The sequence below is a fragment of the Eptesicus fuscus genome, chromosome 7 (assembly GCF_027574615.1).
Source record: "Eptesicus fuscus isolate TK198812 chromosome 7, DD_ASM_mEF_20220401, whole genome shotgun sequence".
In the NCBI taxonomy this organism is placed as follows: domain Eukaryota; kingdom Metazoa; phylum Chordata; class Mammalia; order Chiroptera; family Vespertilionidae; genus Eptesicus; species Eptesicus fuscus.
The window spans coordinates 93,914,434-93,931,822 of record NC_072479.1 but is presented as its reverse complement, the minus strand read 5'-3'; the positions used below and the strand labels follow the sequence as shown (position 1 = coordinate 93,931,822).

Sequence of the window (17,389 nt, the reverse complement as noted above, 5' to 3'; positions counted from 1 at the left end):
TCAGAACAAAATTTGTTCAAATCAGAGTGGGATTCAGTAGATTGATGTTTGGCAGTGTAACTTGCTCTACTTCAGAGACCCATATCTAAAGCTCCAGGAAGACTACACCCCAGGGAACCTGACCTCTGATCTTACTATAACTAGATGAGTCCAAGTGGCTTCCTGTTTGAGGCAGGCTTTGCCTGAGCTTCTGGAGAGTAATTGTCTATTGCTACAGCTTTGGTTGGTTGTTTTGTCTTATTAGAGGCAACCTAGTACAGTGAAAAATCTGTAGGCACTTGTTTTCTTCTCTATGTATTCTGAGAGTAGCTCAGGCTGGAAGTGGTAGGGATGAGGACCAGTAAGCATAATCTTTCTTTGCTAGTTTCCCCTAAGATGCTCCAACATGGCTATAACCAGACTATATCCTAAGAGTTCATCTCTGAACTTTTCAGACTGCCTATTTTGGAAATGACTATTACAATTATTCTAAACTCATATTTAGAATTAATTACTCCTTGATTGAGCACCAATGAAAGTACAGCATCACACTGTGCAGCATGGGGGGAAGGGGGCATATACCACAAAATAACAAAAGAGAGCATCCATCTACTACGAATGTGTAAACCTTGGAGTGTTGTGTATCAAGACCAACCTGAATTTGAATCCTGGCACTGTCATTTACTACCTGTGGAACATTAGGCAAATCATTTAACTTTTTTAGCTCAATTTTCTCTTCGTTCATTTTGCAAATATTTTTGAGAATCTGGTATATTCTATGAACTGAACGGAGCATTTTGAAATGAAAGTGGAAGAAGAATATTTCATTGAGGCAGGTGAGAATTAAGCAAGATAATGAAAATAATATGAAATAAAAGATTAAATATAATTGATACTCAACAATGCTATTGGTTATTGTCATTATTAATTAACAAATATTAATTGAAAACATTAGAAATGAAGCACTATGCTGGGACTAAGAATATACTGAACAATAACAAGTTATGAAGAAACCAGAATGAGCATCAGAAAGAGAGGAGGCCGCTGAGGAAGGAGATGTTTTGAATGGCAAGAGAAACTAAGCACAGATGTTTATGTGTATGATTGTGTGCATGTGTTTGAGTCATATGAGTGTGAGAGTGTGTGTGTGTGTGTGTGTGTGTGTGTGTGTGTGTGTTATGCACACTATTCCCCTTGGTGGTAGGAAAATATAAAGCACTTGATTTTCTTGTCATCAATGAGCAGCATCTTGTAAATTATTAATGGTATAATCAAGGCAAGTGTCCTGTGACTTTTTTTTTTTTTTTGCAAAAATCAGAGAATAGTAAGTACAAGAGCCAAAAGTTTAAGAAAAATGTATGGAAGGAAAAATTTGGAAATGTAACCTATTAACTTGAGTTTTCTTTTCTGCAACTGGGTAAAAACTATTATTATTGTTCAGTTTTAGTGAGGGAAGACCTGTGAATGCCCTTTATGAGAGCCACTGGTGTGATGGTTAATTATATGTGTCAACCTGGTCAGACCATACTACCCAGATATTTGATAAAACATTCTAGATGTTTCTGTGAGAGTATTTTTTAGAAAAAAAATTAACATTTAAATCAGTAGACCTTGAGTAAAGCGGATTACTCTCCATAAAGTGGGTGGGCTTCATCCAATCAGTTGAAGGCTTTAATAGAAAAAGACTGGCCTCCCCAGAAGAAAAGGAAGTTTTGTCAGCAGATGATTTTTGGACTCAAATTGTAACTTTTCCCTGAGTCTTCAGCCTGCCCTTCAGATTTTGAACTTGCCAAGTCTCCATAAACATAAGTCAATTTCTTAAAATAAATGGATAAATGATAGATTAGATAGATAGGTAGGTAGGTAGATAGATAGATAGATAGATAGATAGATAGATAGATAGATAGATAGATAGATGATAGAGTATTGGCCTAGTTGGTTCTGTTTCTCTGGAGAACCCTGACTAATCCAACTAGGTTTAAATACTTGTTTTGAGCCTTGAAAGAAGTTGAGGCCTTCACCAGGTGTGAAAAGGAGAAAAGTGTGTTGTAGGTCCATCTGAATGCCTGCAAAGTATGCATGGCACACCTTTAGTCCATGCTCAAGGGTCTGTGCTGGGTGGAGGATGAGGTACAGTCTCCGTGGGTGTATGCTTACCAGATGGATCATTAACAAGGGCGCCCCTAGATTCTGTATCTTCTCTTCAACTGATCACTCAAACTTCTGTTTGTGCAGGGAACCCTACCAAGAAGTCTGAAATGTTCCCAGCAGCTACTCTTAAGTAAAGAATCGAAGCTGCCTGGCCAGGGTGGCTCAGTGGTTGAGTGTTGACTTATGAACTGGGAGGTCACAATTCAATTCCCGGTCAGGGAATATGCCCAGGTTGTAGGCTGAATCTCCAGTGTGGGACATGCAGGAGGCAGTTGATCAATGATTCTCTTTCATCATTGAAGTTATTATCTCACTCTCCCTTTCTCTCTGAAATCAATAAAAATAAAAGCATCATCCAGATTTCAGCTTGATTGAAGCTGACAGTGGGTAAATCCAGTACTTGCTGCTTACCCATTAAAAAAAAAGAATTGAAGCCAGAGTTTCTGTGCCCTGCTTTCAGAAAGCACAGGGAAAGCTCCTTAAGTGACCCACATGAAGAGTAAAGTGTCTAATGAACCAGGTTTTCTAGGAAGTTCAGAGTTCACCAGAAACAAGACCTTTTTGCCTCAACCCTTACAGTGGAAAAATCCTTATCAAGAGTTATCATTTTTTCCCATTAAAACCTACTTACCAAGGCATAAAGACTATAATTAAATCTTTCAAAATGGAACCTCTGGCATGAGAATTGGGTGATCAATCTACACCGCAGTTCTTCTTACCCAGGACTGCTCAGATTGACCTAGGTTATAATATGACCAGAGTCTCTTGTTGCGTATTTACCTTGAGGCACTATGCCATTCCCAGAGTTAATCACAGATTCAGTTACATACGAAGCTTTGTACACAGGGGAATCATGAGGGAGTTAAGACTGGCTTCCAGCCTTGCAGCTATGTAAACTCTACTGATGGGAAGAAGAGAATAAAGGGCTTCCACAGTGCAGGGGTCTGAGAGTGTGGCTCCAGCGTCAGCTCCCAGATCACCCAAACGGGCACCTTCTCATTCCTAAATAACTTTGTCCATGCTGTTCCCTCTGCCTGGAATAGCCTTTATTATTCCTGTCCATCTTGAAAGTAAACTCATGCCTCTAGACTTAACTCAAATGTTATTCACTCTACCAAGCCTTTTCAACATCTCCCAGCTCTGAAAGGCTGGTATGAAAAATGTGTGAGCCTACAGGGTCTCTGAATTATCAAGAAATATAATTAATTTGTTTATGTGGTGGCATTTTTTTATGTCCAGGGTCTTTGTTCCCTGCTTTTTCATTGTGGTATTTTTTTCCCCTAATGTATGACATGTTATGTTGCAGTAATCCCAAACACCTGACATTCAAACACCAATTGTACACATTTCATCATAACTGTCAGCCACTTGTAATATTATTTATTTACTTTAAAGTATTTTTCTTACATTTTCAAGACTTGGATAGATATATTTTCAAAACTTTAAAGTGTCTATTTCAAAACAGCATTACTTGCCCTAAGTAGAATATATTCTTAAAAACAAAAGAACAGTACTGTTAAATTCTGCATAAAACTACTTCCTGTTAAGCCTTTGGGCTTAAGGTGTCTTTGTTTGTTTGTTTGGCTAATTGGTTTGCTGTTGTTTAAAAAGGAATATTAGCAAGTGTTAGACATGGAACCTAGGCTAGTACCAAACTGAGAATTTCTTCTTGGTAAATTCAGGATAGAAAGTTCATTAAAAATGGAACAACTTCCATACATATGTGGTTCTTAGATGGCCTGTCTTTGACTATTTGAGTTTTAGCACACATGTTGAATACTGATGTGGTGTAACATGCTGAACAGACAGGGAGACTGGATTTAGGATCCATCCGTGAGCACCTACATTTGTTTCAATTTAAATAAGTCCCTTTTCTGTCTACCCTTGCTGCCCACTCCCTCACTTTTCTTATTTTCCTTTTTTCCTTTTTAGGAATTGGTCATTTCGCTCTCAGAGAGTTTCTTTTTTATGTTAAATATTTTACTTGTATCATCATCAATTTTCCAGACTCTTGTTCAATCAACACTGTGTTTTGAGCCCATTACCAGGAGTTAAACGTGGGGAATCCTGCTGTGAAGAATACGTCTGTGTCCTCACGAAGTTGATGATCTTTCTTTCTCCCCTTAGCACTTTCCCCCTCTTTAAAACATAGCTTATTTATTTTAAAAGGATTCATAAAACTAAAGTTCAGTGCAATTTAAAATATGTTTTAATCCAGAGCTTTTCAAAACGCCCACTCTCCCAAAAAGGCCACATGTCAGTGGTTAAGATTACGGTGGCAGTTTCCCCTCAGCCCACTAGAGGGCGCGCACATTTTTTTATTCCAAAAGAAAGCGCTTGTTGGGTACAGCCCCTAAAGTTCGGAGGTGGTGTCTCCTTTCCCCATTTTCTACTCAACTTGGGACAATTGTGGTGAATCCTCGGATCCTCTCACTCCGCCAAGCCATCCTCGCCCCATGCAGTGACTCCTCGTCTGCCTTTACGACGAATTCTTTTGCTGCCCCCAAACCACAGCAGTTTTGCTTCTGACTGCTTTCAGCATTTGCCCTTTTGACATTTTAGAAGAAATAAGATCCAAGTTTGATGTTGAAAAGGACACATTGATTTCTTTTTAGTGAGAGGATTTTCCCTAGCTGTGGGGCAAATGCTCCTGTAAGGGTTTAAAGCAACTCCTTTGAGCTACATAAGATCTTTCTGAGGAGTAACAGAGCCCCTTCTGAGCAGATCTTTGGAGCTGACATTAGTCCCCTTGTTTGGCAGCATGCTGTATTTTTTGAGGTCCGGCGTTTTCCTCCGAGTTTTACATTCTGAATTGACAAGCTCATGATCTCAAACTTTGGAGAATACACTTCCAGACCAACCCTCCCCACAAACCATGATCCAGGACACACATCCAATAGTTTCCCCAAGTTCTTTGCCTGGTGGGTGGCCCTAGAACCTTAGACCTCACCCTTTATTTGCTTCCAAAGTCCTCCTGCCTCCAAATATCCATTCTGAGCTTTTCTTGGGAGTCAGCAAAAACATTAATAAAATAAATTGTAAATATGCCCTATTGCACATGGATATGAAATTACCTTTTGGGATCAGCTCCTCTGCAGTTGGCACGGGGAAGGCTGGCAACAGGGCTCGAGCAGCAAGAGTGGGGACTGGGCCTTGCGCACCCCTTTTCTGTGATTCTCACTCAGCCTGTGCTTTAAGGAAATGAACGACTTTATGTTTTTAAAGGAAGGCATCAGAAATCTTCTGAGGCAGCAGCTTACTGCAAATACGCTACTCAAGAAGTAGGCTTTAGGGTAGAGCATGTATACCCCCTAGGAAATATACACCCAAAAGGTGAAACTGTGCATCTGAATTTCTAGGAGTGTATGTTCTCATGATGAGCACATTTGTGCAGTTAGCTATTTTGTTGGCAACCAATTCCCATAGCTACCAGGTTGTCCCAGGCAGGAGACTACACAGTCCTTCAGTCATTTTAGAATGAGCCCATATGTTCTCTCCAATGGAACTCCATGACCTGAACTTGTCCTGGAGATTAGATTTAGTATCACCTCGGACTCTCTAGTAATAGGTGCATTCATTTGCTCAGTCATTAAAAAGTAATCATGTGGCGTATTTATTACCCTTTCGCTTTCATGTTGACTCAGGAATTAGCAGAGAATATGGCCATTTCTCTAGGAAATCACTGCCCTGTTCTTTGGTTGGCTCATCCTACCCAGACATACAGACCATCCCCCACATTGAAATATACAATAATCACTTCAGGAAATTGCTTTCCCTATTGGAAACTGGGAGCTCACATTGGAGTGTTTCCACAGCACAGCTGATGATAATTACGACTCACTGAAATTTCAGTTTTCTTTGTGACATAAAAACTGGGACATAAATTAAAACTCAATTATCCTTTAAGGGTAATTGGGGTTATGAAACCAAGAGACTGTGAGTCAGTATGTTGATATCACAGGAGCGCAGAGTCTGGTGGAGTGGTATGTGTCCTGTCTCCCGAAGCAGCCTTTCACAGTTCATGGTTGCCCAGGGCACACCAGAGGGTATACCGGACCGGGTTCCAGCCTTGGAGAGATGCAGTGAGCCCCTAGGACATCCTGGGACAATTAAAATATGCTAAAGCTGCAATGGGAAAGCCCTGGCCTTCACCTGCAAAGGTGCCTGGTGATGGAGCAAGGCGCTCAGAGACAAGACTCCAGCCAGTACCTGACACTGTGCAGGTGTAATGGCAATTCTTTCTACCTGGAAGATAGGTGCAGCTCTTTGGTTATATGATCTCATCATCAAAGTCTGAGAGGAGGACAGACATTATTTTTCCCAAAGGGGGTGATCTGCAAAAGCTGCAGGAAAAAAGAGACTTTGGGTATATCGAGTCATAAATTAAATGCATGAAGAGGATATCATTAAAGGAAGCCTTGCATTTTTCTTAAAGTATAGGAATTGCCCACACACCTGCAGATGCCTACCTGGCCATCTCTTGATGATGCATATTTGTATTCTCTTCAGGTCAAATCGTATCCACTAAAACTTCTCAGCCTTGTACCCAAAGCCTCTCATGATCCATTCTTCTCCCCATTTTGGATTTTCAACCGGGTTTCACTTCCCTGTCTTTCTAGAGAATCTGTTCCTCCCCGACAGTGTGCACTGTTCATATTTTTAAAAGAGCAGATACCCACCACATGACCGTGACCATTTCCTCTTTGTCTCTGCCACTCAGCCGAGAGCCCTGTGGTGCCTTGACCATGGTGCGCGTAGTTGGGCACATAGTAGGCACTCACTATATGAGGCTGACTTTGTGCACCACTAAAACGGCATTAAATTCAAATAATTTCTAACTTTTCTTCCTGGAAGGTGAACCTCGCTGCAAATGTTTAACTGCACAGAAGGATGATCAAACCGAACCCCCTTCTGAAACCAGCCAGGTTTGCCTTGAGGGCACTGACACCTGCAAACAACTTTCTATCCATAGGGCAACATGACGTTCCAGACCACGGTTTCCAGCAGACCTCTGCTGTCAGTGGACACATCAGTATCATCGTGGCCCCTGACAATCACGAGAGGGGAATGCAGGGTCCAGGTTATTCCCACCATCCCTGGGAAGCCATGCCTGGCTAGCCATGCAGGGAAACTGGTATGTCTTATCTGGACTTTCGCAACTTTATTTCATAATCCACTTTCTTATCTACAACCTCACAAAACCAAAGAGAAATCGGTACGAACTCTATTGACGAGCGATCAGAACTTGATTCTCAATGGCGAAGGCAAGCATTCATTATAAATAGCAAAACAGCTGGCTTGGGCCATGTTGCCAGCCACTCATCCAGCGGAGGGATTTGAATGACATCATAACCCTTGAGAGGGCATTGCTAGCCAGCTGGTGTTATTTAGAACACACAAACACTGGAGAAAGAAAACACACACACACACACACACACACACACACACGCACACACACACACACACACTCACACACACACACACACACACACACAGTTTCGAGTTATGCAGAAAAATATGAACAATGGGAAAATAGCTTGCCCTTTCCCCGGTCGGGGGAGAGGGGGTGATAGGTAGCCTAGTAGAAGAAGGAAGAAAAGAAGATTTTATTTTTTCAGTTGGCTTTACAGCTCAGCAAAGTCTTTGCCCTGTCGCGGGCAAAAAGCACGAACCGGTGTCGTCCTAAAGGGAGCCAATTACGATGCTGCCTGCCCCTTTTCTAGGTTCTGGGAAATGAGATCATTTCTCTGGCTTGGCAAGTAGGACAAGGGGTCACCCCAGGGCTGTCTTCCAACCGAGTCTACCTTAGTCCTTTCAGGGTTAAAATCGTAGGTTTGCTTGGGGTGTCTTTGCTTCACTTTTTTCTTTTGCGTTTGCTCTAGAATGTAAAATTGCTTGCCCACCTGCCACATACCCTCCTTTAGTACTGATAAGGTGTATTAACAGATGTGTGTCTTCATGCCCAGGAGAAAGTTAATCAGAGAACAGATCCTCATCTCCTATAGTAGCATCAATATTTTTAATATCTGCTCACCCTGTCACTAACACACCTTCTTTTAAAGGAAAAAAAATGCTTCTGTGCTCTAGTTTTAAAATGCAAAGGTATGATGTTATTTGTCACCATGCCCAAAAAAGTCCTTACTCGATAACTTTGCCAGAAGAGGGAGAGAGAGAGAAGGCAAATGTTCCCCCAGCTGTTTCCTGTCTACAGTGTCTGTGTTTTGTAGATAAATGTGAGGATTTTCTCTAAATCCCTCTTCTGTTTGCTAAATCTCACTGTCACTGCTAAATTCAGAGCAGATAGAGCCTGCGCAATGGAATAAAGTCCTCAAAATTGAAATGTGACATTGCTCTCAACATCTCCCATCTCTCTGGATTTCTTCTTGCCTCATTATTCCTGCTAACCAATTCATTTCCAGACTTTGCACTTCACAAGCAATGGGAAAAGTCAGCAGTCTTCCAACCCAATTATTTAAGTGCTGCTTTTGTGATTCCTTGAAGGTAAATATTTCTTACTCTTTGAAGTCATTGGGGGATTTGCTTTCATTTGTGTACTGTTTGCTTCTGCCTAGAAATGTTATTCACTTTAGAATTTTCATTGTTTCGGAACTGGGAGTTATTTATAAGTTGCTGAATGTGCAATTCTGTGGGATTTGAAAAGATAGCCCCGGGAGATAGATGCCTTTACACGGAGATATGTCTGAGTAGAAACTATTGCAAGGTACTTATGCTAAATCCTCCACTTCGCAGGGGTTCCGTAGTGTCTTTAGAGAAGATTCCTTTAAATCCTGTCTATGGTTAAGGGCTATCGAGAGTGGATATGAACTTGGGAATTTTTTTTTTTTTGCAGGTGCAGATGTTTAATTTTAAGAAATTGTTCTCGTGTGTGTGTGTGTGTGTGTGTGTGTGTGTGTGTGTGTGTATGTGTGTGTAACTTGTCAGGATTCTTATTACATGGCATGCCACATACAGAGAATTAGGTTTTAGATGATATGAAAGCTTTTAAATATGATCTTTGGAGCTAAGGTCCCGGAACTCTCTGCACTTCTGCCCAGAAAGTCCAAATTAGAGAGGAGTTTAATTTGCTCTTGAAAAAGAACTTGACAACTCTTGCTGACCTTGTGTATTCGTATAATTTAAGCAAATGCATACTGTATATGGGAAGCGGAAACTTTCCAGTAACTGTTGGTCCAAGTTTTCTGGTTTAAAGAGGACTTTCTCGGGCGAAGTTTGGGCTTGGGGGGTTGTGCTGTAAAACTCTGATTTTACACTCGGTGCTACAAAGTCTCTTTAGGTCAATTTGGCTGCCACCATCCATGCAGCGACTTCTCGTTTCCAATCACTGGCCCCAGTTCAAATTTCCATTCTCAGCAAAATTATATCCTTCAAGACTTGTGTTTTTCCAATTTGCAAGCACTTTTAAGCTGCTGTCACTAGTTCCCCGATGAAATTGCCTGAGGTCTCAATTCATAAAATGTCCCTGCCCCTGAGTACAGCATTCGTTTGCTACTTTCAAATACTCCACTGCCGGGACTTTTCTGAGTAAGTGGTTTAGGAGTTAAGGATCCATCCTTGTCAGGGCACCTGATTCTGCTGCCCTTGAGATGCCAAGACACAGGCTGGCTACTTGGCTTTTAAAAAGAAACCAAGTCAACATACATATATGCTATGTGGTCTGACAGCTGAGGGATTTGTCTCCCTAAAAGAGGCCGTTGAGTGTTATGTCTGCCTTAATTACAAGTTTGGAAAACTGTCTCCAGATGAACTTTCCATGCTGTGTCTGCTGAACTTTTCAAAAGCAGAGCTAGCAATAAGTTGTTCCTTTTTCCTGCACTGGGGGCAGGAAGTGGTTTGAGGGAGGTGAGTGGTCTTTCAGATGTAATTCAGGGAGTAAAGATGTCTTACCTGGAGGCAGAACTCACAAGGTGATGGATTGTACTCTGAGTCTCAAGACATTTTCCAAGTGTTTGAGTCAGAGGGAAGAGGGTAAGGGAGAGGGCTGGAGCCTGGGTCACTGTGTGGGGTACAATGGAAACGGGTATCTTGATTGAAGGGAAAAGATTGACTCAAATCCAAGCTGTATAATTTGTTCATTGTTTGAATGGACAAAAGGCAGTTTACCCAGACTCATAGCATACCTGCTTGGGTGTCCAAATGTAACTAGATGCTTTCACAAACCCCACCCACAAAGCAGCACATGTTTTTAAGTCCTCAGTTTTCTATTCACATCAGCCTCATAATACCCACCCTGACCTGCTGTAAAAGATCTGGAACAAACAAAAATGGTTACACCTACAGTGAGTATTTTCTTATGACTATTGCCCTCAAATTCTGCTGGGCATTTTCATTGTAGCCCAGACATCTGGAATCAATTGATATTCCATTGATTTAAGATAAAAAGAAAAGTCTTTTAAATTTTGGATTTGTGGGGGATTTTTGAGAAAGAGTGTTCTAATATTTTTTCTTCCTCCTTTTTCTCTTCTCATTCTGGTTCTTCCTTTTCTTTTATTCTCGATCATATCTTTCCTTTCTCTCTCTCCATTTCTTTTGTGTTTGGCAAAATAAAAGGCTAAGGAAATGATGAACATATGGGGCCACTTGTTTCAAACTTTTAACTCCTAAACAAGTTAATTATTGTTTTCTGTTTTGGGGCACATAATGTGATAAATTCTTTGGTTCTTTGTGGGTGTACTGAACTGTTTTGTGAACTAAAGGAGCATGCATTAAAGGTTCTATCTTATCCTAGAACTGCACGTGCTGACATTTATCTGACAATATAATTAAGCAAAAGAGAAAAAGCTGTAAAAAATATTAAATTCTTAAATGCTAGAGATTTATATGTATTGCTGGGCTTACATGTGTTATACCAGAAATAACTATTTAAAATATAGTTTTGACGTCTACTGATGTTATCAATTCACTAAGGCTTTAAGTTGATTACCTTTCCCCCTGGATTACATGACAACTGAAGAACTCGAAGGCATCTATAATTGCAAGTGCTTGGCTTTGAGAATTACAATGGAGAAATAAGGTTGATAGCATAAGGATACATCCTAGAACTGACCCATTGCCAGAGTGTGGGTATATTCTGTAAGATCAATTACAAATAGCTCTTTTGAAAGGGCAATGAAGTACAGTTGGGTTGGTTTTGTTGAGGTTTCCACTGGAAATATGGAAGGGGAAGAGCCCCACCAATTATTTTATAACTAAGGAAAATGAGGATTGGTTGATGATTTGTTTCTAGCAGTCTCAGTGGTTTGGGCTTCGTGGGGGTGGAGGGTTTCCATAAGACTGTAATAGAGTCCAATGGAGAAAATGGAAGAAATGTTCAATTGTGTTGTGCTTTTACCTCCTCTTCTATTTTATGCCCATTACTTATGATGGTTTGCAAACAGAAGGTGTTTTTTTGTAGTCAACTGTTTAACAAGAGCCCAGGGTTTAAGGCCCCTCCCCCCTCCAATTTCTGAGCTGAAGGTTTGGCTACCAACATGGAAATCTTAATTAAAAGGATGGGGCACACTTTGCCACTGATGTAGAAGCATTAAGTGGAGAGTGCATGGAGAGCAAGGAGTGGGACAGAAAATCAATGACTTGAGTCTGTTTCTCCAAAAGTGATGGGGTTGAATGGACCTGCCACTACCAGGAGGTTCCAAAGAGGCTCTTTTTATCCTGATAGCTTCCAGTCTATCTCCATGACCTTTAATAGGGTCCTTCACTTAACCTCTTCTGATGACTCTTCCAATACTGTTGAAAGTAGATGCATCTAAGAACAGGGAAACTGCTCGAGTTGGGAGCCTTCCTGGAAGAAACCACAGCTTTGTGCCACAAGTAGCAATATGGAAACACTTAATGATCACCTTAGCCTTGTTTCTTCTACTGAGAGTGAGGATGGAGCTGTGAGCCACAGGAATTCTGCCTCTGGCAGGGCTGCCACTTGGCTGTCTGTCATTGTGAAGTGAAGCCAACCAGGGGTCCCTCAGTATATTTTGCTATAAAATGGATCCAGTGTCACATAAGTCCCTCCAAGAGGTGAAGTCAGAATTCCTGGGTCTTAAAAAAAAAAAGCTTTTGTAGGTTTTGAGCCTAGTTCCCTGTTCATGAACGGCATTCTCTACACTCGTGTTGATGTGATATTGAGCTTGACACAAAGGGCTTTAGAATGCAGAAAGAGTAGGGTCTACTTAGCAAGAGTCAATTTCATCCCTAAATCCTCACATTTTTTCTTGTTTCTGTTTTTTTATATTTCCACTTGTGGTTGTGTTAACTTCTGTAGGTTATCCCCCAGGTAAGAAATCCCCCAGGTAAGAAATCTCTCTCTCTCTCTCTCTCTCTCTCTCTCTCTCTCTCTCTCTCTCTCTCTCTCAATCTTAAGTGACAAAAAAGAAAAACTCTATAATGCTATATAGTATTTTTATTAAGTCCTTTTTTAGCCACAGTAAGTTCTTCTTAATCAGTAGCTACAGAAGGATGTTCTGGTTAATTTAATATTCTGGTCAATAATGAATGCATATGCCATCTGTGGATGGCCTGTCTTTAGAGGATGTAAATTAATAAAACATATTTGGTACCAAATCTGGACTGAGCACAATTTAACTTTTGATAATTCAAAAGGTTTAGGAACCCATAAAGAAGGGGTCCAAGGAGGACTTCTCCAAAGTTTCCTAGTAGCAAGGGGATTACACACAGGTCGTTTGGTGCCCAGATGTGCTCAGCTCAGGCCACCCTGCGGTCTCTCGTGCACGCTGTTGCCCTTCTGTGCAGGGTGGTTCTGATTCATGACAGTGATGGAATGTGGGGGGGGGTGGTCAGTGCACCGGTGCCCGCAATCCTCTTGCAAGGACCCAGGAGGAAACATGACCCTCCTTCTGTTTCCTCGGCAGGTAAAGGTGCACATCATGTCGTCCTCCCATCTCTTCTACCTGGCCCTGTGCTTGCTCACCTTCACCAGCTCTGCCACAGCTGGACCGGAGACACTCTGCGGGGCTGAGCTGGTGGACGCTCTTCAGTTCGTGTGTGGAGACAGGGGCTTTTATTTCAGTAAGTAGCCCTCCCTCTCACAGCTCTTGTAAACTCTGTGCATTTACAACCGCAGAGAGTGTGTGAATAACTGAATGACTGCCCGTGGCTGGCAGCCACCCTCCGCCTGCGATTCCTCACCTTAAAGTAAGCCTAGTGTTTCAGTGGGGCTGTGGCAGGTTTTGTAGATTTCAGATGGAATTTTCCTCCTTAGCAGTTTGTCTTTTAACTATTTCCTGATGGGCACTCGGGCAACTATTATGGTCTTCCCTCACCATTCCCATTCCCTTCAGTGATGGGAGGGGACAGAATGACCCTCGGGGATTGAGGTTTTTGTTCTCTAAACCCTTGTGTGCACATATAAATATATGGAAACATGTAGACCTGTTTGAAGTGCCAAGTAATTTGGAGTAAAATAATAAGGTGGACTTGGAAAAAAATTAAGAGGGCACATCCCATATGTCTCCATGCTATATAAAATCACCAGGAATAGACAGAAGCTGAACTTCCCTCAAAGGCACGTTTGCAAATACACAGGCTCTCTTACATGCAAACAGAAATGCCAGGTTCATTTGCCCTCTACACAAACTGACCTTGAGTTTTTGTTTATTGCCTTCCTTTGGCGCAGCCTTTTTCTGAGGCTCTCCAGTGATATCACCATCTGGAAGGGGGTTTCTGACAAGTGTGGGGTTACTTATTCCACTCGAAGGTCTCAGGTGATTAAAAAGTTGACAGTCAATAAAAAATAGATGGCTAAGTCAACTCTTGCAAATAATAAACATAAACAAAAGTCGGTGCTGCCTGAGGGAACTCATCACATAAAGAATCTATGCCAGAAGCTAGTACATTACAGAACAGTGAAATCTGATGCCAGATGTTCATTCTGTATAATTTTTTTGGAATTTTGGAGAGTTCCAGAAAACTGATACTCAGGTCCTCAGTGAGCATGAATCATTCTTAGAGCTTCATATCACTCATGTGTAGACAGCTTACCTCAGTCACACACTAAGTTTTGAATAGCTCCCGGGTTGACTCACACATTTCAAGTCTTTCTCATCTTCTTCCCAGGGAAGCTGGTGGGTGTGGGGAAGGGGTATAGGAGGAGCACTGGGATAGGAGTCCATGTATAGGGTTCTAGGGTGGGTGGAGGGATGGGAAGGAAGAGGCTGAAAGGAGGGCTGATGATCTGTACACATTGTGGATTTGGCAAGAAATAGAATTTAAACAACTAGTGACAGAGAACGAGATGTGCTTTCTACTATTTGAATGGGCAAAATCCCACTCTGTTTCCAGCCAATACTTTAATTGAGCTAATTCATCTATTTTTCTGACAATAAAGTGATTCTGTCCAGCTCCTGATTGTAGTGCAGATGAGTGAGTTCACCAGGTGGGTTCTTATCAAGCAGCAGACTTGTTTACGAAAGGCAAATGTGTTGCATCAACTTCCCTCAGCAATGGGTTGTCATTAATCTTTACTGTGTTGCTACTGGACCACATGAAAAATGAATAAGTAGTCCTCACTTATTATGCCCAAGAGGATTTCTCTTGCCTTGATAATCCATTTGTGAAGTTTCCTTTGATCCAGTTCACCAGGTGATTACCAAGCCCACAAGTGTCTTCTGTTATGTGCCAGGTTGAAGTGTCCTGTTCAACGTGATATGCTCCAGGATTTCCATGCATAGTGCATGGAAACTGGATCCTCCAATGACGATGATGGTAAAAATGAGAATGGAAAGAATGATTTCATCCCAAGTAACCCCATGGTACATATATATGATCACACTGACCCTTAAGAGTATTGGACAACTATGATGGAAACCAACTTCAAGGCACTGAAAGGATTCTTTTATTATTACTACAATAATCAAATTTAAGCAAATGCTTTGAAATTGAAAAGGGCACATTTATCTATGGCAACTCTTGATGTTTAGAGTATGACTTTGAAAAGGAAGGTGTTTTATAAATTGTGTATTATTATCGTCAGTATTGTCATTGAGAGTCTATGTTTCATAAGTTCTGTTTTATACAATTCTGTGGCTTATGTAAATCCTTTCCCTGATGTAGACCCTCATGCACAAAAGTATGCTTCTTAAATTTCTACTCAACTGGATAATCCTGTTTGCCCAAGAGAAGTTAGCCCATTTAAATCCTTTAACTCAAAACATTGATGGAACATCTGCTCTGTGTAAGACCCCATACCAGTCATCAATGAGACCTAGAAACAAATGAGAGAGATTGACTTTGCCTTCAAAGAATTCACAGTCTAGTATCTAGTTGAGAGGTTAAAAAAATGCACATAAGTATTATCAAGTGTCATAAGAGAAAAATAACCATGAGAGATTAGATTATAGTCATTTACACTTTTCCTGAATATTTTGTCCCATTTTTGAAATCACCTAACCAGGATTTATGCTCTCAATGGGCTCCTTGATGTGAAATGCTATATTTATTTACCATTAAATCCCAGTACCTCAGTCAATGCCTGGCTACTATAGTAGTGGTTCATATTTGTTGCATTGACAGGATTGAACTGAATTGAATCCAGGTGAATAAAATGGAATTACTTTTTTGAGATCTTAGTCTTCAACACCATCAAGAATTAGGTTTATCAAGTACTTTGGACAATTCTCACCACCTCATATTTATGCAGCTATTGGATAAAACTGTGTTACTTTTTAAAAATGAATGCAATATATACTAACAAACATATGGCTGCATTCTAGTTATTCCCCAAGCTACAATGATGGTCTATTTTGTGTCTGAGCCTATTATTCCTACAGGCATTAACTGTTGTCAACAAATTTTATTTAGTTTCCTGTTTGTCCCCTGAGATTTACTGTGTGTGGAGAAGTCAGCTCTAAGCATTTATAGTCTTGGAAATCTTATTAGAACAAATTAGTCATTTCCACCTCCATCCCCTGTCAATTGACTCTTACTATATTTTTACCCTTATTTTCAAAGTTTTATTGTGGCTGTGCCTTGTACTTTAAGCTGCTTGCAGACCCATTTTGAAAGTATGGATTTTTAATTTTTTTTTAGTAGTGAAAGGCAGTTTTTTATCTTAGTGTGAAATTCAAACATCTGAAAGAAAACTGCCTCCGTATCTATCTTTTTTGTTGGGCCAGAATGCTTAACAAGGAAAGATTTTTTTAACCTTATTAGAAACACAACTGAATAAAATTTTCTGTCATGCTAATTTTGTATAGATTGACCCAGTGTTGTGAATGAGCTCATATTTTTCTACAAGCCCCAGTCCCACTAGAGCACTGTGGAAAACAACTATCTAGATTATCTTTTTTGTAAGCATCTTCCCAGCTAAATGAAACACTTCCTCTATAATTAATGCAGCTTCCCCAGACATTTTCTGAAATGAAAGTTCCAATGAAGAGCTAATTACTGATTCTTCCCTATGCATCACAGTAAGAGAGTGTATCAGCCAGTCTTGTGTGCTCATAGTCCTATGAGAAAAATGGTGGCTTAATAGAGGTGGCACATTGAAAAACAGCTAGCTGTTATCTTACCAGATTGATGGAGCCTTCACAGAGGGTGGTTTGTTATAACCCTGTTTTGTGTGGAACTGCAAGAGGAAAAGAGCTTCCAGTGAAATAGGAGACATTAAGTTTACTATAGATATAAATTTTTGGGAGCCATTAACCATTTTAACATGTGCTTCAGGGGCTTGTGGAATTTCTCTCCTTGGAGAGCCTTAAAAAATATTGATGCACAACCAACCATCTTGGATGGTTTCAATTAAAAGCAGCTAAAAGAAAGTGAGTTTCTGGGGTCCTTTTTAGTTTTAGGAGTCTATAAACAATCCCTTAAATAAATTGTATATGCTTTACCTCGGCAGTCTGGAAAAAACAGAGAAGTAAATCAATTAGAAAAGAAAGTTGGTTACCCTTTCAGATCTTTCAGATTTATAGCTTTTATAAAACGTACTTCCAATGCATAGTTATTAAGAACAGATCTGAATAAACAAATGGCATTCTTTGTGTGTTGAAACATACTGTTTGTATAGAGTTCAAGTGAAACTTTGCCATGAATTTCATTGTTATTGATTGAAACAACCTTCCTCCATCTAGGTTATTATTATTAACTCAAGCTTCTTTCATTTGAAATATCGTGCTCAGAAAACGGCTCCCAGACCTGTCACTCATTAGCTGTAAGACTTTGGCAAACACTTAAACTTCTTGGGCTGAAATGTCCTTGTCTATAAAACAAGGAGATTTTGTTAAAGTAAATG

At 40.5% G+C, this 17,389-nt stretch overlaps 1 protein-coding gene across 6 annotated transcripts in view; it reads left to right on the top strand.

Annotated features, from left to right (window-relative positions):
• The first annotated feature begins 8,403 nt into the window (after nt 1-8,403).
• The window catches only part of IGF1 (insulin like growth factor 1), a 68,046-nt gene continuing 59,060 nt past the window's right edge, over nt 8,404-17,389 (top strand). For 4 of the 6 annotated variants that reach the window (XM_008144748.3, XM_054718546.1, XM_028150221.2 and 1 more), the window contains exons 1-2: nt 8,404-8,631; nt 13,011-13,167. In XM_008144748.3, coding sequence (XP_008142970.1) covers nt 8,569-8,631; nt 13,011-13,167 — 220 coding nt within the window. In that variant the 5' untranslated portion in view covers nt 8,404-8,568. Of the gene's footprint in view, nt 8,632-10,372; nt 10,428-13,010; nt 13,168-17,389 lie in introns of those variants that run through there. The other 2 variants (XM_008144749.3, XM_028150220.2) reach the window with 1 other exon arrangement.